The sequence below is a fragment of the Entelurus aequoreus genome, linkage group LG06 (genome assembly GCF_033978785.1).
Source record: "Entelurus aequoreus isolate RoL-2023_Sb linkage group LG06, RoL_Eaeq_v1.1, whole genome shotgun sequence".
NCBI lineage: Eukaryota > Metazoa > Chordata > Actinopteri > Syngnathiformes > Syngnathidae > Entelurus > Entelurus aequoreus.
In genome coordinates this window covers 80664413-80689590 of record NC_084736.1, presented here as the reverse complement: position 1 = coordinate 80689590, position 25178 = coordinate 80664413, and the positions used below count along the sequence as shown (strand labels likewise).

The 25178-nt window shown below is 38.9% G+C and overlaps 1 protein-coding gene across 12 annotated transcripts in view; it reads left to right on the top strand.

Moving 5' to 3' along the window:
* arvcfb (ARVCF delta catenin family member b) overlaps positions 1-25178 on the top strand; it is a 492749-nt gene that overhangs the window by 433894 nt on the left and 33677 nt on the right. For all 12 annotated transcript variants that reach the window (XM_062051626.1, XM_062051621.1, XM_062051625.1 and 9 more), the window contains one exon: positions 20878-21005. In XM_062051626.1, coding sequence (XP_061907610.1) covers positions 20878-21005 — 128 coding nt within the window. The remainder of the gene's footprint in view (positions 1-20877; positions 21006-25178) is intronic.

Sequence of the window (25178 nt, the reverse complement as noted above, 5' to 3'; positions counted from 1 at the left end):
AGAGACAGGTTGCTTTTGTGTTACTGTATATATTTGTTTTTCTGAAAAATCCCACTTATTATACTTTGGGTAAAAACAGTCAATATATATATATATATATATATATATATTTTTTTAGGGGGGTAACAGTCAATATTTATTTTATTATTTTATTTTTTTCTTATAAAATAAAAGTGAGCTTTTGTTGAACCAAATATTGTGTTTTTTCCATATACAACAACCTATCTGGATTCGATAAGAGAATTGATAAGGAATCGGTTCGATAAGAGGATTCGATAATGGGCTCGAACTCGATAATTTCTTATCAAATATCATCCCTAGCCTCCTCCTTTACTTGGACTTTCCCTGACCACATGGCAACAGCTGCTTCCAAAGGGACGTGGGTCGTAAACAGCGTTGCCTTTGGTTACAGAACAGACAGCGCAAAGAAAGAGGCTTCAAAAAAGTTCAGACAGGACAAGGACACGAAGAAAGCAAGCAGGGAAGGAGGGAGCGGAGAAAAATGCGACCGCCCTCACCAAGAGGCAAGACACTGGTTACATTCTGAGTAAACATAACCGCATACTGTAAGAATGCTTATGACCGTCGATACAGAAAGTGGTTTGTGCCTGCTATACTGGTAAAAAGGTGTACCGTATCAAGTAGAGAATGTTCACTATACGTGGTGACAGACGGTCACGGTCGCTCTCCTTCCATGTGGGTTTTGCATGGTGATAGAAAATCGGGCTAATGAGGCAAAAAGGAGCAAAACAACAAGGAGAGCGAGGGGCGTATTTAAGTGTGGCCACCTTGTGTGTTGTTAGAAACACAAAGAGATTTCTGTAATAATGCTATTCCTCGGTGGCGGCACTAGACATCATTAGTGGGATTAGGTCCTTGCAGGTTCGTATTTGCGATGATACATGGCAGCGTTTAGCTACCGATGCTTAGAAGAAAGTAATTACTTATTCCCAGAGCTGTGTTCATGCATAAACTTCATAGCAGTAATTAACTGTTTTCAAGTTCTCCAAACTTTTCTAACCCTCAAACTTCTGCTCCATAATTTAGTACAGTAACGCTTAATCTTGCGTTTTTAACTCCCCGCCGGATGGTGTTGGATCACCATCATCCTAGCCTGCATGTTTTGGAAGGGAAAGCATGCAAACACCGCCATGGAGGTCCAAGGTTTGAATCCTAAACCTCTAGATCAGGGGTCCCCAAAATACGGCCCGCGGGCCGGATCCGGCCCCCCAGCATCCAAAATCCGGCCCACAGGCAGTCCCAAATAAAATTAAAAAAATTAAAAATAAAAAAAAAATTAAAATTAATCTTTCCTTTCTAATCCATTTTCTACCGCTTGTTACTCTTGGTGTCTCCTAGTCGCTCAGGCAAATCCTATTGTCTAAAAACGAATTTTCCCATCGATAACGTGACAATGTTAAATGTTGATGAACATCAATGTTATTTAATGTTAAATGACAAAACGGATTATAAAGACAATGTATATATGTATATATACATATATATATATATATATATATATATATATATATATATATATATATATATATATATATATATATATATATATATATATATATATATATATATATATATATATATTTATATATATATATATATATATATATATATATATATATATATATATATATATATATATATATATATATATATATATATATATATATATATATATATATATATATGTATGTGTGGGAAAAAAATCACAAGACTATTTCATCTCTACAGGCCTGTTTCATGAGGGGTTTACCTCAATCCTCAGGAGATTTTTATTAAAAATAAATGAATAAATAAATAAATCTCCTGAGGATTGAGGTAAACCCCTCATGAAACAGGCCTGTAGAGATGAAATAGTCTTGTGATTTTTTCCCCACACATACATATTAAGCTCTACCACGGTATCGAGCACTATTTTTGGGATAATCTAATTACGACATATATATATATATATATATATATATATATATATATATATATATATATATGTATATATATATATATATATATATATATATATATATATATATATATATATATATATATATATATATATATATATATATATATATATATATATATATATTAATATATATATATATATATATATATATATATATATACACTACCGTTCAAAAGTTTGTGGAATAGCCTTCATTTCTAAGAACAAAAATAGACTGTCGAGTTTCAGATGAAAGTTCTCTTTTTCTGGCCATTTTGAGCGTTTAATTGACCCCACAAATGTGACGCTCCAGAAACTCAATCTGCTCAAAGGAAGGTCAGTTTTGTAGCTTCTGTAACGAGCTAAACTGTTTTCAGATGTGTGAACATGATTGCACAAGGGTTTTCTAATCATCAATTAGCCTTCTGAGCCAATGAGCAAACACATTGTACCATTAGAACACTGGAGTGATAGTTGCTGGAAATGGGCCTCTAGACACCTATGTAGATATTGCACCAAAAACCAGACATTTGCAGCTAGAATAGTCATTTACCACATTAGCAATGTATAGAGTGTATTTCTTTAAAGTTAAGACTAGTTTAAGGTTATCTTCATTGAAAAGTACAGTGCTTTTCCTTCAAAAATAAGGACATTTCAATGTGACCCCAAACTTTTGAACGGTAGTGTATATATACATATATACCGTATATATATAAACAATATATACGTTTTTATTTTTTTATTTTATTTATTCATTTATTTTTTTTATTATTTATTTATTTTAATTTTTTTTAATTTTTTTAATTTTTTAAAAAAAAAATTATTTATTTATTTATTTTATTTATTTATTTATTTATTTATTTTTTACGGTATATATTAAAGTATATGAATAAGAAGACTTAATTAACCTTTCTGAACATCATACCTTGGCAGCAAAACAGGCCCAGAGCATAATACTACCACCACCATGCTTAACGGTAGGTGTGGTGTTCCTGGGAGTGAAGGCCTCACCTTTTTTTCCCTCCAAACATATTGCTGGGTATTGTGGCCAAACAGCTCAATTTTTGTTTCATCTGACCACAGAACTTTCCTCCAGAAGGTCTTATCTTTGTCCATGTGATGTCAGATGAAACAAAACTTGACCTGTTATACATAAATATTCATAAATATCGCAGGCAAAGTAGTAAACATTAAAAATAATGTTACCATTGCAGTAGAGCATAGTCCAAATGTGTGTGTTCAAATATCACATTTAGATTTAGCCTAAATGCATCACTGAATTATAGTCCACAGGTGGTCCAGGTCCAAATCAGATCAAATCCAAGCCATTGGATTATGAGCTGAACATATAAAGTGAAACTGGTGAAATACATTCCAAACCCTCTTATAAAGTCACGTTAGATACAGCAGTGTTCATTTTATACCGTGCATCTGTCAAATGTTATTATGGCAATAAACTAATATTGCTCTATCCGCTGGACGTGTACTTAAAGGCAGAGCAGCAGGGATTGTTATCCTCCAAGAGTTAATCCAAAGTATCCGTCACATTTAAGCGTGTGATGGGTAGATACGGCTGGAACAAAAGCAGTTAAATGAGGGTTGGCTGCTGACACCATTTCAACATAGCAAATCCCCTCGCAGTCAGCCACCATCATGCATTCTTCATGCGACCGAGGGACCTTCATTTGGGGCTGTGCTGCACCACTCCAGTCCAGTCCAGTCCAGTCCAGTCAAGAGGCATGTGAGGGGGGATGGTATGCATCTCAATCTCCAATCAGCAATGCTACACATAATAATCACATTTGTGTCCATTTTGTAAAGCTCAGAACTGACAGTACATTGCTAAAGATGCCTGCTTTGTGCTTTGTGTGGGGTTTTAATTTGAACGGGGATAACAATTAATCAAGTAGCGTGGTAGCTTGGTTTTATATTCCTCTCTAGTTGCACTGCAAAAAGTCAGTGTTCAAAAACAAGAAAAAAAAATACAAAAATGAGGGGTATTTTATTTGAACTAAGCAATATTATCTGCCGATAGAACAAGAAAATGGCTTGTCAAGCCTTTCCAAAACAAGTAAAATTAGCTAACCTCAATGAACCCAAAAATATCTTAAAATAAGTATATTCTCACTAATAATAAGTGCACTTTTCTTGATAGAAAAAAAAAAGAGACCTTTTTGCTCAATATGTTGAAAAATATTCTTAAATGAAGTAAATGCTAGTGCCATTATCTTGACATAATGATATGCGCTCGGCATTACATTTCTTGAAACCAGCAAACTTATACTAAAAACAAATGTATTGTTCTTAATGGAAAGGCAACAAGGCAAGCGCTTGTTACTCTCGGGGTCTCCTAGCCGCTCAGGCAAATCATATTGTCTAAAAATGCATTTTTCCATGGATAACATGACATCATCGCGTCAAGTGCGTGCTCTTTCAGTCAATTAGTGTGCGAGGAATATATATATATATATATATATATATATATATATATATATATATATATATATATATATATATATATATATATATATATATATATATATATATATACACATATACATCAACTGTTTTTTTATTCATTATTAAAAACCAACTCGTCAGAGGACCCTATTGTATTTCTAGCGTTTTATTATTATACCGCCGCCTCTTTGAGCTGTAATTTGACCCCCTTAACATGCTTCAAAACTCACCAAATTGGACACACACACACATCAGGACTGGCGAAAATTGCGATCTAATCAAAAAAACCAAACCCCAAAACTCAAAATCGCGCTTTAGCGCCCCCTAGGAAGAAAACACAGACAAAACTGCCTCTAACTCCCAGTAGGAATGTCGTAGAGACATGAAACAAAAACCTCTATGTAGGTCTCACTTAGACCTATATTTCATACACTGACAACCCCCAGCAAAAATCAACAGGAAGTTTGCAATTCCCCCTTCAAAACAAAAGTTGAGTAAAATAGTAAAATAGTCACCTTTTTTCAAACATTATCTCCTCTGAGCGCGTTTGTCGTGTCGGCTTCAAATTAGCACAGGAGAGCGATTGAACCCATGATGAAAGAGTTTTAATTACTGCTACGGTTTGGATTTTATGAGCCCTCAAAGTCGGTCCCGTCCATCGCTGCTTGCAGCTTTTAATTTCTATTGTTTCATTGAAAATAAAACAGCAAAGTCCATCCGTTTTAATTATGAGACACAATTGTGTCAAAGTCATGATTTTTTTTTTTCATGCTTGAAGTAAGAAATTACTTTAAAAAAGTAGTTTTATACTTGCGAGTGTTGATGACACAGCTTTGCAACAGTTGATATTCTAGTTTCAAGCATGTTTTACTCAATATAGCTCATCAAATCTCAGCAACAAGCTGTAATATCTTACTGAGATCATTTAGGACCAAAACACTTAAAACAAGTAAAACACTCGAACATAAAATCTGCTTAGTGAGAAGAATTATCTTATCAGACAGAAAATAAGCAAATATCACCCTTATTTGAGATATTTAATCATACTTAGATTTCAGTGTTTGCAGTGTTTTTTTACGCCATCCCAGTAATTGTACGGCCGAACATTGTGTGTAACTAACTCTTCCATCTGCCCGCATATTATTCAGAGGAATCGAGTAGCCAAGTAAATAATCCCAAACAATATTGTCTTGTGCTTTTGCACGAATACAAATATAATGATTATGCCGTCAGGGCTTTGAGGGGATCCGGTTTAGTGGCTGCGGGATTCTGTCTCTGCTTTCTTGTACAGAACCCAAAACCAGTCAAGTCGGCACGTTGTGTAATTCGTAAATAAAAAACAGAATACAATGATTTGCAAATCATTTTCAACCTATATTCAATTGAATAGACTGCAAAGACAAGATACTTAAACCTGTAAGACCCCTTGTTACAAAATTACAACGTTACCTTTAACCATCCTAAAAAACAATCCGTTATATATATATATTTTTTTTTTACCACATTTACATAGTCATTGGGTCCTATTGTTCAGTCTCACAAGGCTATTGGATCGTACATTTGTTTACAAGTCACACCCTCTGGCCATGAACTCGCACAACCTCTCAAGGTTTTCTTCGAACAACATCTATTTGTTTCAAGTAAGTAGAATGTCTTTTATGTATTTTTTTGGTTGTTATTACAATGTCTAGAGCATGTACATATGTAGTTATTGTGGAACAGATGCATCACATTTCATTTAGAGCTTGTTATATAATCCGTTCGAAACTGAAAAAACATATAAAAAAAAAGAAATACCACTGTGTCACATGGCCTTTCCTTTTAAAAAAAAACTCAGTAGACATTTGGGAAATGAGGAGAACAATTTTTGAAGCTTTTCAGGTGGAATTATTTCCCATTCTTGCTTGATGTACAGCTTAAGTTGTTCAACAGTCCGGGGGTCTCCCTTGTGCTATTTTAGGCTTCATAATGCGCCACACTTTTTCAATGGGAGACAGGTCTGGACTACAGGCAGTCCAGTCTAGTACCCGCACTCTTTTACTATGAAGCCACGCTGTTATAACACGTGGCTTGGCATTGTCTTGCTGAAATAAGCAGGGGCGTCCATGATCACGTTGCTTGGATGGTGACATATGTTGCTCCAAAACCTGTATGTACCTTTCAGCATTAATGGCGCCTTCACAGATGTGTAAGTTACCCATGTCTTGGGCACTAATACACCCCCATAACATCACACATGCTGGCTTTTCAACTTTGTGCCTATAACAATCCGGATGGTTCTTTTCCTCTTTGGTCCGGAGGACACGACGCCCACGGTTTCCAAAAACAATTTGAAATGTGGACTCGTCAGACCACAGCACACCTTTCCACTTTGTATCAGTCCATCTTAGATGAGCTCGGGCCCAGCGAAGCCGACGGCGTTTCTGGGTGTTGTTGATAAACGGTTTTCGCTTTGCATAGTAGTGTTTTAACTTGCACTTACAGATGTAGTGACCAACTGTAGTTACTGACAGTGGTTTTCTGAAGTGGTCCTGAGCCCATGTGGTGATATCCTTTACACACTGCCTGAGGGATCGAAGGTCTGTAATATTGGGACAATATTGGTGGGGTTCTTGGTTTGATCCCCACCTTCTACCAACCTAGTCACGTCCGTTGTGTCCTTGAGCAAGACACTTCACCCTTTGCTCCTGATGGGTGGTGGTTAGCGCCTTGCATGGCAGCTCCCGCCATCAGTGCGTGAATGTGTGTGTGAATGGGTTAGGGTTAGGTATGTACCCTTTGTACAACCCCAAAAGTACTTTTACTGCAAACCTTTAGTACGGTTCAAGTCTTTAGCCCCTCTGCCTCAGGGAAGACATTATATCTGGTGTGTCTTCAGTTCCCATTCCAGTCACAGCCATATCTCTACTACACCCACCCCCATACATGCGCTCGTTCTCAGTCTCTTGCTTGCTGTCTCTCAATCTCCATCGGAGCAGCAGCGCTCCACAGGATTATCTCGGTTCATTCCCGGAGGCTGGACACCCAACCTCAAAACCTCAACCCAAAACTGCTGCATACTGAATCCGACGAGCTTGAGCTGCACTGCATCACTTTTCTTTAAGATAGCTGAGTCTTGCTGGGGCAACTTTTTGATTCCTGTCAGATGTGGTCCATGCATCTCTGGGAATTGTCTACCACTCAAGTTGCCTGCTGTCCCCTACATCTTTGTTGCATTTTGCTTGTTAAAAGTTAGGTTAAAGTACCAATGATTGTACTACCTACTAACCCACCAGTGCCTCCATGGAAATGCCCCCTCTCTACCTCAAAGAACTACTCACCCCCAAATCCTCCACACGACACCTCCGCTCCGGACAGGCTAACCTCCTCCAACCTCCGAGGACAAAGCTACGGACAATGGGTGACCGGGCTTTCTGCTCCGCCGCTCCCAGTCTGTGGAATGCTCTCCCTGACCACCTGAGTGCACCACAGACTGTGGATGCTTTTAAAAAGGGCTTAAAAACCCTTCTTTTAAAAAAAAAAAAGCCTTTTTTTTTTTTAGATATATGCATACTAGTTCTAGCTACCGTATTTTTCGGACTATAAGTCGCTCCGGAGTATAAGTAGCATCGGCCCAAAATGCATAATAAAGAAGGAAAAAAACATATATACACTACCGTTCAAAAGTTTGGGGTCACCCAAACAATTTTGTGGAATAGCCTTCATTTCTAAGAACAAGAATAGACTGTCGAGTTTCAGATGAAAGTTCTCCCTTTTTTTGGCCATTTTGAGTGTTTAATTGACCCCACAAATGTGACGCTCCAGAAACTCAATCTGCTCAAAGGAAGGTCAGTTTTGTAGCTTCTGTAACGAGCTAAACTGTTTTCAGATGTGTGAACATGATTGCACAAGGGTTTTCTAATCATCGAAGTTGGTAGAGTGCGTGCCAGCAATCGGAGGGTTGCTGGTTACTGGGGTTCAATCCCCACCTTCTACCATCCTAGTCACGTCCGTTGTGTCCTTGGGCAAGACACTTCACCCTTGCTCCTGATGGCTGCTGGTTAGCGCCTTGCATGGCAGCTCCCGCCATCAGTGTGTGAATGTGTGTGTGAATGGGTGAATGTGGAAATACTGTCAAAGCGCTTTGAGTACCTTGAAGGTAGAAAAGCGCTATACAAGTATAACCCATTTATCATTTATTTATAATTAGCCTTCTGAGCCAATGAGCAAACACATTGTACCATTAGAACACTGGAGTGATAGTTGCTGGAAATGGGCCTCTATACACCTATGTAGATATTGCACCAAAAAGCAGACATTTGCAGCTAGAATAGTCATTTACCACATTAGCAATGTATAGAGTGTATTTCTTTAAAGTTAAGACTAGTTTAAAGTTATCTTCATTGAAAAGTACAGTGCTTTTCCTTCAAAAATAAGGACATTTCAATGTGACCCCAAACTTTTGAACGATAGTATATATATATATATATATATATATATGTATATATATATATATATATATATATATATATATATATATATATATATATATATATATATATATATATATATATATATATATATATATATATATATATTCCTTGCACACTAATTGACTGAAAGAGCACGCACTTGGCGCGATGATATCATGTTATCGATGGAAAAATGCAAGAAATGTAATGCCGAGCGCTTATCATTATGTCAAGATAATGGCACTAGCATTTACTTCATTTAAGAATATTTTTCAACATGTTGAGCAAAAAGGTCTCATATTTGTTTTTTCTTCCAAGAAAAATGCACTTGTTATTAGTGAGAATATACTTATTTTAAGGTATTTTTTGGTTCATTGAGGTTAGCTAATTTTACTTGTTTTGGAAAGTCTTGACAAGCCGAATTTTCTTGTTCTATTGGCAGATAATTTTGCTTAGTTAAAGTAAAATACCCCTCATTTTTGTATTTTTTTTTTCTTGTTTTTGAACACTGACTTTTTGCAGTGTAGTTATCAATACACAAATGTATTGTTGCATTTGAACAACTGTATTGTTGATAATAGAGGTAAATTATTGGTATTATTCATTATCAATAGTGCTATTTCTATTGGTATTTGTATTGCTCCATTTGTAGTGTAATAATGTTAATTGTCATTTTTTTATTATTTATTTCACTAACTGCTTCTTTGCTATCACGTTTACCATCATATTTGTACTTATCCTATTTGCTGATGTTGCTCTATTTTTGTTGTTGTTGTTGTATTGTTGTGTTTGCTGTTGTTGATTTTTGTCTCTCTGTCTTATCCCCCTCTTGTCTCCACAATTCCCCCCTCAACAATATACAAAAAAAAGACAGTTTTAACTTCACTTGGAAGCATTTGAGCACATGTTTACTGCACAGTAGGGTTTCGGCCACTAATAGCAGCAATTGGGGCTAATAATAATACTTGTTATAATGGATTTAAGGTCAACGGAGATGGGATTATAAAGCTGTTTTTTTGGGCGCTAATGAACTGACAAGTCTTCTGCTCCAACAAGTGAACAATGTGGCAGTCAAGGTAATTCATTCTATAGTTACCATTCTGTGAAATGTTCTCCAGGACAGCAGTTTGCTGTTGCTGGCTCAGCTGTCCAGACTGAGTGAAAGAACAAATTTGGCAGCAGAGTGGAGTTACCATGGCAACACTTGCTCAGCCATCATGTACGGTGTGCATTAAACCGTACGAATTGTCCACATCAATTGATTGTGCAGTTTAATATTGACAACAAATATAGTTATGAGATGCAAGAATATGCATCTGCCAATAACCATTGCCATGTGTATTTGTGTAGGTTCTTGCATTGGCAGAGCACCGGCATATAGTCAATTGAAGGAGATTGATGATGATTTTCCTTGTTTCTGACCAATATACACTATATTGCCAAAAGTATTTGGCCACCTGCCTTGACTCACATATAGGGATGATGTTCGAAACCGGTTCTCCCGGTAGTTCGATAAGAAAAGAACCGTTCGATAAGAAAAGAACCGATTACATGGACTCGAATCCCTTTTTGAGAACCGGTTCCCGTTATCGAGGCCACTATAGTAAAGAAAAAGAGTTGGTTCTTTATTCGAATCCCTGGGAACGAATCCCGTCCCACAAGAAATGCCCTGTGGGACATCACAGGAAATTAGACTGAGCTACGTCATTTCCTGTGATGTCACACAAGCAGCAAAAATAATGGACCGGAAAAAACGCATCAAGGCATGGCTATTCACCTATAGTGATCACAGAGACAGGTTGTTTTTGTGTTACTGTATATCAGGGGTCACCAACCTTTTTGAAAGCAAGAGCTACTTCTTGGGTACTGATTAATGCGAAGGGCTACCAGTTTGATACACACTTAAATAAATTGCCAGAAATAGCCAATTTGCTCAATTTACCTTTAACTCTATGTTATTATTAATAATTAATGATATTTACACTTAATTGAACGGTTTAAAAGAGGAGAAAACACGAAAAAAATGACAATTACATTTTGAAGTAGTTTATCTTCAATTTCGACTCTTTAAAATTCAAAATTCAACCGAAGAAAAGAAGAGATAAACTAGCTAATTCGAATCTTTTTGAAAAAATTTAAAAAATAATTTATGAAACATCATTAGTAATTTTTCCTGATTAAGATTAATTTTAGAATTTTGATGACATGTTTTAAATAGGTTAAAATCCAATCTACACTTTGTTAGAATATATAAAAATTTGGACCAAGCTATATTTCTAACAAAGACAAATCATTATTTCTTCTAGATTTTCCAGAACAAAAATTTTAAAAGAAATTCAAAAGACTTTGAAATAAGATTCAAATTTGATTCTACAGATTTTCTAGATTTACCAGAATAATTTTTTTGAATTTTAATCATAAGTTTGAAGAAATATTTCACAAATATTCTTCGTCGACAAAACAGAAGCTAAAATGAAGAAATAAATTAAAATGTATTTATTATTCTTTACAATAAAAAAAATAAATTTACTTGAACATTGATTTAAATTGTCAGGAAAGAAGAGGAAGGAATTTAAAAGGTAAAAATGTATATTTGTTTAAAAATCCTAAAATCATTTTTAAGGTTGTATTTTTTCTCTAAAATTGTCTTTCTGAAAGTTATAAGAAGCAAAGTAAAAAAATTAATGAATTTATTTAAACAAGTGAAGACCAAGTCTTTAAAATATTTTCTTGGATTTTCAAATTCTATTTGAGTTTTGTCTCTCTTAGAATTAAAAATGTCGGGAAAAGCGAGACCAGCTTGCTAGTAAATAAAAACAATTGAAAAAATAGAGGCAGCTCACTGGTAAGTGCTGCTATTTGAGCTATTTTTAGAACAGGCCAGCGGGCTACTCATCTGGTCCTTACGGGCTACCTGGTGCCCGCGGGCACCGCGTTGGTGACCCCTGCTGTATATATTTGTTTTTCTGAAAAATCCCACTTGATATACTTTGGGTAACAACAGTCAATATGTATTTATTTTATTTTTTTAGGGGGGAAACAGTCAATATTTATTTATTTATTTATTTTAATTATAAAATAAAAGTGAGCTTTTGTTAAACCAAATATTGTGTTTTTTTCCATATACAACAACCTATCTGGATTCGATAAGAGAATCGATAAGGAATCGGCTCGATAAGAGGATTCGATAATGGGCTCGAACTCGATAATTTCTTATCAAACATCATCCCTACTCACATATGAACTTGAAGTGCCATCCCATTCCTAACCCATAGGGTTCAATATGATGTCAGTCCACCTTTTGCAGCTATTACAGCTTCAACTCCTCTGGGAAGGCTGTCCACAAGGTTGCGGAGTGTGTTTATAGGAATTTTCCACCATTCTCCCCAAAAGCGCATTGGTGAGGTCACACACTTATGGTTGGTCGAGAAGGCCTGGGTCTTAGTCTCCGTTCTGGTGTTTTGGTAACCTGGAGCATTCAAAGTTCCTTTCACTAAGCCCCACTCCTGAAAAACAACCCCACACCATAATTCCTCCTCCACCAAATTTCACACTCGGCACAGCGCAGTCCGAAATGTACCGTTCTCCTGGCAACCTCCAAACTCAGCTCTGTAGCAACTGACTGTGCAGAAAGTTGGCAACCTCTTTGCACTATGTGCTTCAGCCACTGCTCTAGGGTTCAAAATCTAGGAAAAAAGTATATTCCGCAATTTACGGTAGCTTGCCCATCACTGCAGATGTCTTTTGATGCACACACTGTATTTAAGTCTGCCACTGGGGTTGTATTAAAGGAAGGATCAGGGTGTTTGATCTTTCTGTCATTTTTACCAGCATGTTGTTGAGCTACTTTCACCCGCTTGTTCCTGTCAGGTTGAAACACCGATGACATCTATTAGACAAGACAAGAAGCAAAGAAATCAAACAGAGACATGATTCAATTTAGCTCATGAGGAGAGCGCGTGGACCTGTACCCTTGCACAGTGTCGTCCCACGCTCTGAGGAGAGAGTTCCACGCCTCCTCCTTTATTTGGGCATTTCCTGATTACATTACATTACATTACACAGCTGCTCCTAAGGGGAGGTGGTCATAAATAGCTGTTGAACTCGGTCATAAACAGTTCAAAGAAAAGGTGCCTAGAGCGAGGTCAGGTCTGCTCCCTCTCTGCTTTGTAGATCTCAGGTCGGGACAAGGTCTTCCTGTGGCTGTCCAATAGATCAGGGAAACCGACCCCTCCACGTCGCATCCCATCGCACACAGCGGAGGTTTACAAGCGGCAGGCCTTTTGCTTGATAAGGACAAAGACAGCTTTTGTCTTCTCGCAGGGCAGCCTGAACTAATGGGAAAACAAGTTTTGTGATAACTTATATACAATTATTCTGACAGTTCTCTTCAGCAGGATTCCACTGAGCTACCAGCAGAGAAAAATAGAAGTATTACCCTGGCGTTGCGGCAGCTGCTGACTGAAAAGGGTTCCCTTTTGTGCTAAAATAGTAGGAAACTTCAATTGCCTGCACATTTTGGTAACACTGGATCGGTGGCCACCTGTGGTTAGAATACAGACGTGGAGGAAGTTAGAGATGTAAGAATCTGTGTTGCCTCGTTGTCTGTTTTTGGCACTCTGTAGCTCTTACCCCCAACTCCGACTTCCCCGCACCAGGATGCTTTTGTGGTCTCGAACTGACGGGCAGCAGTACAAGAGACAGGCACACCCACCTTCTGCCTCCCTTTGTCAGCATCCAGTAAACTGAGGCCAACTGCAACACGGATATGCTAATGTTCAATGCCCCAGGGCTATTCATAGAAGCGCCAATCTACAGTCCAGTCCAAATGGGTACCGGGGGAGATAATGAAACTTTGACTCCTGGATGCTGTCCATCTGAAAAGACAAAGTATGAGGGGTGCTTTTGCAGTCCAAAAGTGCCCAGTATTTTGGCTCAGTAGGCGTTTTTTCAGAAGGTCGCACTTTGATGTGCATGGTGATGTTCCTTTACAGGCTTTCTGTCATGTTTAGGCCGGGTGTACTTCCACATTTCAGCCTTCAGTCCATTTTGAAGAATGCTTATCTATTTAGTGGTTGAAGGGTTACGGATACTTAAAGGCCAACGTTCCCCCTCAGGTCCCCCCAGGTGCGCACTGCTCAAGTGTCCTATCTGAACTATAAACAAAATAAAGACTTAACAATTTGTTGCATATGATGTTGCATTGCAAATGAGTGGCAGGTGACAACTGGTCACAACAGGTTAGTGTTGTCCCGATAGCAATATTTTGGTACCAAAATTATTTCGATACTGTTCGGTACTTTTTGGTACTTTTCTAAATAAAGGGGACCACAAAAAATGCCATTATTGGCTTTATTTTAACAAAAAATCTTAGGGTACATTAAACATATGTTTATTATTGCAAGTTTGTCCTTAAATAAAATAGTGAACATACAAGACAACAGCCCCACAGCATCCAGAGCCTTAAGTAAGTCAGTGCAGATCTCAACCAATCTCGGGGCCCTGCCCCAGAGGAGCTTTTTAACTGCCTCTGCAACCTCAGCCCTAGAAATCAGAGAGCCCACCACAGATTCCCCAGGCACTGATTCCTCATAGGAAGACGTGCAGGTGGGATTGAGGAGGCCTTCAAAGTATTCCTTCCACCGATCCACAACATCCTGAGTTGACGTCAGCAGCACATCATCCCCACCATAAACGGTGTTGACAGTGCACTGCTTCCCCCTTCTGAGGCGGTGGATAGTGGTCCAGAATCGCTTCGGAGTCGTCTGGAAGTCGTTTTTCCATGGCTTCTCCAAACTCCTCCTATGTTCGAGTTTTTACATCTGCGAGCCAAAAGGATCCAATAGGAGTCTTTCTTCAGCTTGACGGCATTCCTCGACGAACTGCCACCATCCAACTTGCGGCCACAGCTCTGATCGGCCGGAAGTACGGAACATGGTCCACTTGGACTCAGCGTCTAGCGCCTCCCTTGTGACATGTTCAAAGTTATTCCGGAGGTAGTAATTGAAACTCTCTGAGTGTAGACTCTGCTAGATGTTCCCAGCAGACCCTCACAATGCATTTGGGCCTGCCAGGTCTGAACAACATCCTCCGGTAGAAAGCTGAGTGTCTAAATCATGAGATCGCAAATCCAATGACAACCACAAAGTTGATCATCGAACCGCGGCCTAGTGTGTCCTGGTGCCAAGTGCACATATGGACACCCTTATGCTTGAACGTGGTGTTCGTCATGGACAATTTGTGACAGGCATTAAAGTCCAGTAACAAAACACCACTCGCCGTTTGATTTAATGTGAACAATTTTATTGCTCCACCTTGACCCGTTCGGCAATTTCATTGGTCTGATGTGACGAGGCTAAATTTATTTGCGGCATGCGACGCTTGTGAACCTGACAAAAATCCATGAATTAGCAGCTGTGTAATAATAATAATGGATTAGATTTATACAGCACCTTTCTAGACATTCAACGCGCTTCACAGAGAAGTGAGAAGCCATCATTCATTCACACATGGTGGTGGTAAGCTACTTTCATAGCCACAGCTGCCCTGGGGCAGACTGACGGGAAGCGTGGCTGCCGACCACCACCTCCGTCCATCCATCCATTTTATACCGCTTGTCCCTTTTGGGGTGGCGGGGGGTGCTGGAGCCTATCTCAGCTGCATTCGGGCGGAAGGCGGGTTACACCCTGGACAAGTCGCCACCTCATCATAGGGCCAACACAGATAGACAGACAACATTCACACACTAGGGCCAGTTTAGTGTTGCCAATCAACCTATCCCCAAGTACATGTCTTTGGAAGTGGGAGGGGCCTATCCCCAGGTGCATGTCCTTGGAGGTGGGAGGAGCCTATCCCCAGGTGCATATCTTTGGCGGTGGGAGGAAGCCGGAGTGCCCGGAGGGAACCCACGCAGTCACGGGGAGAACATGCAAACTCCACACAGAAAGATCCCGAGCCCGAGATTGAACCCAGGACTACTCAGGACCTTCGTATTGTGAGGCACATGCACTAACCCCTGTGCCACCGTGCTGCCCCGACCACCACCTATCACTCTGGGCAAGGGTGAAGTGTCCTGCCCAAGGACACAACGGCAGCGATTTGGATGGCATGAGGCGGGGAGTGAACCTGCAACCCTCAGTCTACCCACTACGCAGATTTCAATGCATGGGAAAAGTAGTGGCTTGTAGTCCAAAAATTACGATAGCACCAACGTCAGGTAACATTTTAACATTCTTAACGACAGAGAGAAGTTAATCATTATATTTTGATGTAGCAAATGGTACGTCTTACACCTCTGTAAGTCTTGACAGTTTTTTTCCGGTTTTGTTTACACGACTCTACTGCTCGGTCTGTATTTAATGAAGCTCAGAGCGTTGCAATTATTACTAAACTAGCACGCGGCACTTGTGATAAGTCGCGGCCTCTCTGTGGCTCTGCCTTTCAAGAGTCTTCATTAGTTCCCCATGTGGCTGCATATATTTGTATAAAGACACATGAAAGGGAGCTCGGAGGTCAAATGTGCATAAGATGCAAATGTGGAACGAGAGGCACCTGTGAATTTCACATTAAAAGACTACATAAATAAAGTAAATTGTGTCTGTGGCGAGCATTGCTTCCCGTTGGTCTTCCAAGTATTTGTTTTTACTCGTCTTGAATATTTTTCTTCTGCCCCACTCTGGATTCCAGCAAGACAAAACACACGCACAATATTTGAGTTACCTAAAAGTCAGGACTCTAAAGATCAGGTCTGTGCTGTTGTTTACTTTCTATATCCCTGTGGAGGACTCGCACCTCCGGGTTCTTCGGACCACCAATGACGGACATGACAGGCTTGACGGTTTGGAGATTTTGTTTATTTTTCAATAAACCTCCTTCTCTGGTCGCTTTTCAGCACTCGCCTCTTCTCCCTGTATCGCTCTTCCCGGTCGCTTTTCAGCCTTCCGCGTCTTCGTCTCCGTCTCGGCCATCCACTCCGACTTCACCAACCCCCTCGTTCCCGGCCGCTGCCCTTTTATACAGTGACGGGTGATGAGACAAGTGCGCCCAGGTGGGCCATCTACGCACCTGTCGCCCATCTCGGAGCCGGCCCCGGCGCGCCCCGCCTCGCTGCAGGTCCGCAGGCCACGCCTCCTCACAATCCCCATCTGTATACCCGTCACCCTTTTTCTCTTGCCTGTCGTTTTTAAAAATAATAAATAAATAATGGAGGGATCGTTTTGAGGCAGAGGCTTGTACATCTTTGATTGATTAGCATAGCTTGTTGGCCACGTGGTCACGTTGGTGGCCATGTGTGTATTGGTATAGCTTTGCATCCTGTCTGTTGCACTTAGAGCTAACGTTCCCAAAGGCAAGAAGAAGAGTCACATATCAGTTAATCCATTATCATTTACCAGTCTGCCTCAATGCTACCCCTTACCCTTAATTGCAATCGATACGGAACTACTTCCACCATTAGTTGTGCAACTTTCCACCGTGGATCACTTAAAGTAAAGTTTTCATATACTACTCTCACCTTCTTACACTGTGGTGTTGCCTTTGGTACGACCATCTCACTGATTTAGACCCCACTGCTCTGACAGTAAGAAAAATGGTAAATGGGTTATACTTGTATAGCGCTTTTCTACCTTCAAGGTACTCAAAGTGCTTGGACACTATTTCCACATTCACCCATTCACACACTGATGGCGGGAGCTGCCACGCAAGGCCCTAACCGCGAGCCATCAGGAGCAAGGGTGAAGCGTCTTGCTCAAGGACACAACGGACGTGGCGAGGTTGGTAGAAGGCGGGGATTGAATATGCGCACTAATTGACTGAAAGAGCCCGCACTTGGTGCGATGATGTCATGTTATCCATGGAAAAATGCATTTTTAGACAATATAATTTGCCTGAGCGGCTTGGAGACCCCGAGAGTAACAAGCGCTTGCCTTGTTGCCTTTCCATTAAGAACAATGAATACGTGTTTTAGTATAAGTTTGCTGGTTTTAAGAAATGTAATGCCGAGCGCATATCATTATGTCAAGATAATGGCACTAGCATTTACTTCATTTAGGAATTTTTTTCAACATATTGAGCAATTTTTTTTTTTTTCTACCAAGAAAAGTGCACTTGTTATTAGTGAAAATATTCTTATTTTAAGGTATTTTGGGGTTCATTGAGGTTAGCTAATTTTACTTGATTTGGAAAGTCTTGACAAGCCCCATTTTATTGTTCTATCGGCAGATAATTTTGCTTAGTTCAAATAAAATACCCCTCATTTTTGTATTTTTTTTTCTTGCTTTTGAACACTGACTTTTTGCAGTGTGGTTTTGGTGAAAAGGTGGGGGTGTACCTGTATATCCTCCCGAGCGCGGCCACCGCTGCTGCTCACTGCTCCCCTCTTCTCCCAGGGGGGTGATCAAGGGTGATGGGTCAAAATGCAGAGAATAATTTCACCACACCTAGTGTGTGTGACAGTCATTGGTACTTTAACTTGAACTTTTAACATATCGCACAACATAACGAATCAGCAAAGGTTGGATTGACGGCACATATGTGTGGGGGGCAATGAGTGTTTCCTTGGCTGGAAAGTTGTCATTTAAATAAGGCGGTCTGCACCACATTTGCACTTCTTATCAATTGAGCACAGTCTTAGATCACCCGCTCCATGCCCACTAAATACTACTTGCAATTTTATAGGTTGCACACTGTGTTTAGTGTGGGGTATTTGGATCTTAATAGATCAGAACCACAGTGTAGTAGTACTGGTCTAAGAGATTGTGTTACTATTACTATCCTTTTACCCCGACCACAAGCGTGATGTATGCTGTCATTAATAATGTAAGACTCTGCAGTCACGCTAAAAGCTCACAATAACCTTGACAAAACAAGTAATACATACTCCAAAAAATCCACACCACTCGTCGTGTGTTTTGATCACTGGTAAAAATGACTACATTCTCTTGAAGCTTTGATTTTCCATGCCTGAGCCGGCTCTGTCTAATAGCTGATAATGTAATTATGTTTCCATCAGAGGGTAGGCCTAATGATTGACTGTGGTGGATGTATAATGTGTGAGCGGGATTAGCGGCCTCCTCGAATACTGAGTTTGCAGAGGCTCGCTGGATCAATAATATCTCTCTCGTGTCCTTCTCGTTCGTCATTCCAAAGTATTTCCTGTCGTTATGCAATGATATATTGTTGGAGGGGATATTTGTTGTTTTGCAAACCTCAAAACCAGTGAAGTTGGCACGTTGTGTAAATGGTAAATACAAACCCCGTTCCCGTACGAGTTGGGAAATTGTGTTAGATGTAAATATAAACGGAATACAATGATTTGCAAATCATTTTCAACCCATATTCAGTTGAATAGACTGCAAAGACAAGATATTTAACGTTCAAACTGGAAAACTTTGTTATTTTTTTGGATTTTGGGGGTAGGGGGTGGGGGGCTTGGTCGGGGGTGGGGGTTGGGGGCGGGGGGCATGGTTGGGGGCGTGGTTATTTACAGCTAGAATTCACCAACTCGAGTATTTCATATATATATATATATATATATATTATATATATATATATATATATATATATATATATATATATATATATATATATATATATATATATATATATGTGTATATATATATATATATATATATATATATATATATATATATATATATATATATATATATATATATATATATATATATACATATATATATATATATGTATGAAATACTTGACTTTCAGTGAATTCTAGCTATATATATATATATATATATATATATATATATATATATATATATATATATATATATATATATTTATTTTATTTACATAGAAAAAATAAAAAAATACTTGAATTTCAGTGTTCCGGTGGCTATCCATTAGATGGCAGTATTGGCCTGTTTAACTTCTCCGTTCATGATGAGTATATCATTTCGGCCACCGTGTTCAATGGAGAAGTCTGTTCTATGACGTCATTGGGCAGGCAAGCTGTTTATATTGTGGGAAAGCGGACGTGAGAACAGGCTGTCCCCACTCAGTCTCAGGTCCGCGTTGAGCTGGAGGGGGCGTGGCCTCCAGCTCCGGCTGAATAACGGGAGTTTGTCGGGAGAAAATCTCTGCCGGGAGGTTGTCGGGAGAGGCGCCGAATACCGTGATTCTCCCGCTAAAAACGGGAGGGTTGGCAAGTATGCTGTAATATCATCAAGAGGTTCAGAGAATCTGGAGAAATCCCTGCACGTCACATTGAATGCCCGTGACATTGGATCCCTCAGGCAGCGCTGCATCAAAAACCGACATTATTGTGTAAAGGATATCACCACATGGGCTCCGGAACACTTCAGAAAACCACTGTCAGTAACTACAGTTGGTCGCTACATCTGTAAGTGCAAGTTAAAACTCTACTATGCAAAGCGAAAGCTATTTATCAACAACACCCAGAAACACATCCGGCTTTGCAGGGCCCTAGCTCATCTAAAATGGACTGATGCAAAGTGGAAAAGTGGTCTGACGAGTCCACATTTCAAATTGTTTTTGGAAACTGTGGACGTCGTGTCCTCCGGAACAAAGAGGAATAGAACCATCCGGATTGTTATAGGCGCAAAGTGTAAAAGCCAGCATGTGTGATGGTATGGGGGTGTATTAGTGCACAGGTTTTTGGAGCAACATATGTTGCCATCCAAGCAACGTTACCATGGACGCCCCTGCTTATTTCAGCAAGACAATGCCAAGCCACGTGTTACAACAATGTGTTGCTGCCATTAAATGCTAAGTTAATGATTATTTGCAAAAAAAAAATTAAGTTTCTCAGTTGGAACATGAAATATCTTGTCTTTGCAGTCTATTCAATTGAATATAAGTTGAAAAGGATTTGCAAATCATTGTATTCTGTTTTTATTTACCATTTACACAATGTGACGACTTCACTGCTTTTGGGTTTGGGTATTTCCACAATCAGTAAACAATAATCATGGGTGTCATGGTTGTGTGATGTCTTCATGTCGCATGTTGTGTGTTTCTGTGCAGGTTTTGAGCTGCTGTATCAGCCAGAGGTGGTGAGGCTCTACCTATCTCTGCTGACGGAGAGTCAAAACTACAACACCCTGGAGGCGGCCGCGGGTGCTCTGCAGAACCTCGGTGCCGGACAATGGACTGTGAGTGGAATGGCGGGAGGGTACAAATCATACAGCAACAGTACATTTAAATGCATAGGGACTTGGAAAAGTACTTATACTCTTTTTTAAGTTGTCCACATCTTGTCACGTTACAACCACTAAAGAAGTATTTTTGGGGGGATTTTATGTTGAAGTATGGATGGTTACCTTTCACATTCAATACCAATTCCTGCTACCTAGGAATCAATACCAATACTCAACTGTACCAATTATTGGTACTTTTCTGTGTGTTCACGGGTTAATAAATGTTCATTGATTTAATAATAAATTGTTTGTTTGTTATTTAACATTTAACAGTGAGCTGATAATGATAATGATCAATCTTCTTTTGTTTTTTTCGCTTACTAAATAACTTTTTACCTGCAAGCTCAATCAATCAATCAATCAATCAATCAATGTTTATTTATGTAGCCCTAAATCACAAGTGTCTCAAAGGGCTGCACAAGCCACAACGACATCCTCGGTTCAGAGCCCACATAAGGGCAAGGAAAAACTCACAACCCAGTGGGATGTCAATGTGAATGACTATGAGAAACCTTGGAGAGGACCAGTCCATAGTGGATCTAACATAATATAGTGTGAGTCCAGTCCATAGTGGATCTAACATAATAGTGAGAGTCCAGACCATAGTGGATCTAACATAATAGTGTGAGTGTCCAGTCCATAGTGGGTCTAACATAATAGTGAGAGTCCAGTCCATAGTGGATCTAACATAATAGTGAGAGTCCAGACCATAGTGGATCTAACATAATAGTGTGAGAGTCCAGTCCATAGTAGATCTAACATAATAGTGTGAGAGTCCAGTCCATAGTGGATCTAACATAATAGTGTGAGTCCAGTCCATAGTGGATCTAACATAATACAGTGAGAGTCCAGTCCATAGTGGATCTAACATAATATTGTGAGAGTCCAGTCCATAGTGGATCTAACATAATAGTGTGAGAGTCCAGTCTATAGTGGATCTAACATAATAGTGTGAGAGTCCAGTCCATAGTGGATCTAACATAATAGTGAGAGTCCAGACCATAGTGGATCTAACATAATAGTGTGAGAGTCCCGTCCATAGTGGATCTAACATAATAGTGAGAGAGTCCAGTCCATAGTGGATCTAACATAATAGTGTGAGAGTCCAGTCCATAGTGGATCTAACATAATAGTGAGAGTCCAGTCCATAGTGGATCTAACATAATAGTGTGAGAGTCCAGTCCATAGTGGATCTAACATAATAGTGTGAGAGTCCAGTCCATAGTGGATCTAACATAATAGTGTGTGAGAGTCCAGTCCATAGTGGATCTAACATAAAAGTGAGAGTCCAGTCCATAGTGGATCTAACATAATAGTGTGAGAGTCCAGTCCATAGTGGATCTAACATAATAGTGTGAAAGTCCAGTCCATAGTGGATCTAACATAATAGTGTGTGAGAGTCCAGTCCATAGTGGATCTAACATAAAAGTGAGAGTCCAGTCCATAGTGGATCTAACATAATAGTGTGAGAGTCCAGTCTATAGTGGATCTAACATAATAGTGAGAGTCCAGTCCATAGTGGATCTAACATAATAGTGTGAGAGTCCAGTCTATAGTGGATCTAACATAATAGTGTGAGAGTCCAGTCTATAGTGGATCTCTCCTCTGAGCGCGTTTGTCGTTTCGGCTTCAAACTAGTTTATTTTAAATTGCCTTTCAAATGTCTATTCTTGGTGTTGGCTTTTATCAAATACATTTCCCCCAAAAATGCGACTTATATATGTTTATTTCCTTCTTTATTATGCATTTTCGGCCGGTGCGACTTATACTCCGAAAAATACGGTATTTGAGTCATGTTGCCAACATAGTGCAGTCTACACGTATCTCTTATGTTTGACTGCTATCTACTGCTCACACTTATTATTACACCATGTGCCAAATAAAATAGCTTTGAGGTAGGTAAGCTCAACCAAACGTACGAACTGTCGAGTTTTGAGGGGGAAAAAAGGATTTTAAGTGTGCCTTATAGTCTGGAAAATACGGTAAATACTTTTTCAAGCCACTGTACTTGAATACAATCATAATGATAAATAATAATACATTTTATTTATAAGGTGCCTTTCTGGGCACTCAAGGACACAGTACAAAATCAAAACAATAAAATCTAATTGGATAAAAAACAACAACAACATCAACAAAGATAGAGAAGAAAAGATGATTACAATGAATAAGCAGTCAGGAATAGGTGTGATTTGAGTCTTGAATTGAAGAGGGATATTGAGTCTAAGTTACAAAGGTCTGGTGGTAAAGAGTTCCAAAGATGTGGGGCAGAGCGGCTGAAAGCTCGGGCACCCATGGTGGACACTTTAAATCAGGGGTCACCAACCTTTTTGAAACCAAGAGCTACTTCTTGGGTACTGATTAATGTGAAGGGCTACCAGTTTGATACACACTTCAATAAATTGCCAGAAATAGCCAATTTGCTCAATTTACGTTTAACTCTATGTTATTATTAATAATTAATGATATTTACACTTAATTGAACGGTTTAAAAGAGGAGAAAACATGAAAAAAATGACAATTAAATTTTGAAACATTTTTTATCTTCAATTTCGACTCTTTACAATTTAAAATTCAAAATTCAACTGAAAAAAAGAAGAGAAAAACTTAAAAAAAAGATTTCATGGAACATCATTAGTATTTTTTCCTGATTAAGATTAATTTTAGAATTTTGATGACATGTTTTAAATAGGTTAAAATCCCATCTACACTTTGTTAGAATATATAACAAATTGGACCAAGCTATATTTATAACAAAGACAAATCATTATTTCTTCTAGATTTTCCAGAACAAAAATTTTTAAATAAATTCAAAAGACTTTGAAATAAGATTTAAATTTGATTCTACAGATTTTCTAGATTTGCCAGAATATTTTTTTTGAATTTTAGTCATAATAAGTTTGAAGAAATATTTCACAAATATTCTTCGTCAAAAAAACAGAAGCTAAAATGAAGAATTAAATTAAAATGTATTTATTATTCTTTACAATAAAAAAAAAAGAATGTACTTGAACATTGATTTAAATTGTCAGGAAAGAAGAGGAAGGAATTTAAAAGGTAAAAAGGTATATGTGTTTAAAAATCCTAAAATCATTTTTAAGGTTGTATTTTTTCTCTAAAATTATCTTTCTGAAAGTTATAAGAAGCAAAGTAAAAAAATTAATGAATTTATTTAAACAAGTGAAGACCAGGTCTTTAAAATATTTTCTTGGATTTTCAAATTCTATTTGAGTTTTGTCTCTCTTAGAATTAAAAATGTCGGGCAAAGCGAGACCAGCTTGCTAGTAAATAAATACAATTTAAAAAATAGAGGTAGCTCACTGGTAAGTGCTGCCATTTGAGCTATTTTTAGAACAGGCCGGCAGGCTACTCATCTGGTCCTTACGGGCTACTTGGTGCCCGCGGGCACCGCGTTGGTGACCCCTGCTTTAAATAAAGGGACAGTGAGATGGATGGATGAAGAGGATCTTCGGGAACGTGAGGGCGTGGCGACATGGATCAGGTCAGAGAGATATGACGGAGAGAGGTTATGGATGGCTTTGTAAGTGAGGAGAATTATTTTAAAGTGGATACGATGTTTGATGGGTAGCCAGTGGAGTTGCTGCAGAACACGGGTGATGTGCTGGATTCAAGGGGTTCAATCGTAATAAACATATGTGAAGTAGAGATGTTTGAATGTCGAACCAAGGAATTCCAATTGATGCTATCCCTCTATAATGTAACTAATGCAAACATCTATATCAGATGCATGCTTCTGATGATGGATGACAATATCTGCAGGCAGACTCAACATTTATTCCAATTAAAGCCGCAGTGAGTTATGGACAGGAAAGAGTGGGTGTTAGATTCCTGTTTTTATACACAATCTCAGTTTTTCTTTCTGTACGCAGCAGCATTATAATGGCCAGTGTTTCAGTTTGCGTCCATATGTGAACGCACCTATCAAGCGGGTGAAAACAGTCATCAGCTACCCCCTCGGGAGGAATCACATGAGTGGGTGATTTCATCCTTGTCACATTTTAGCCTCTCCATAATTCATCTGTAGGGATTTTTGCTAGCAAAGGTGGCCATTTTAGGACAAATCAGTTTGTCCTTTTGGTGCTTGTTTTTTTTCCTGTGGAAGCCGAT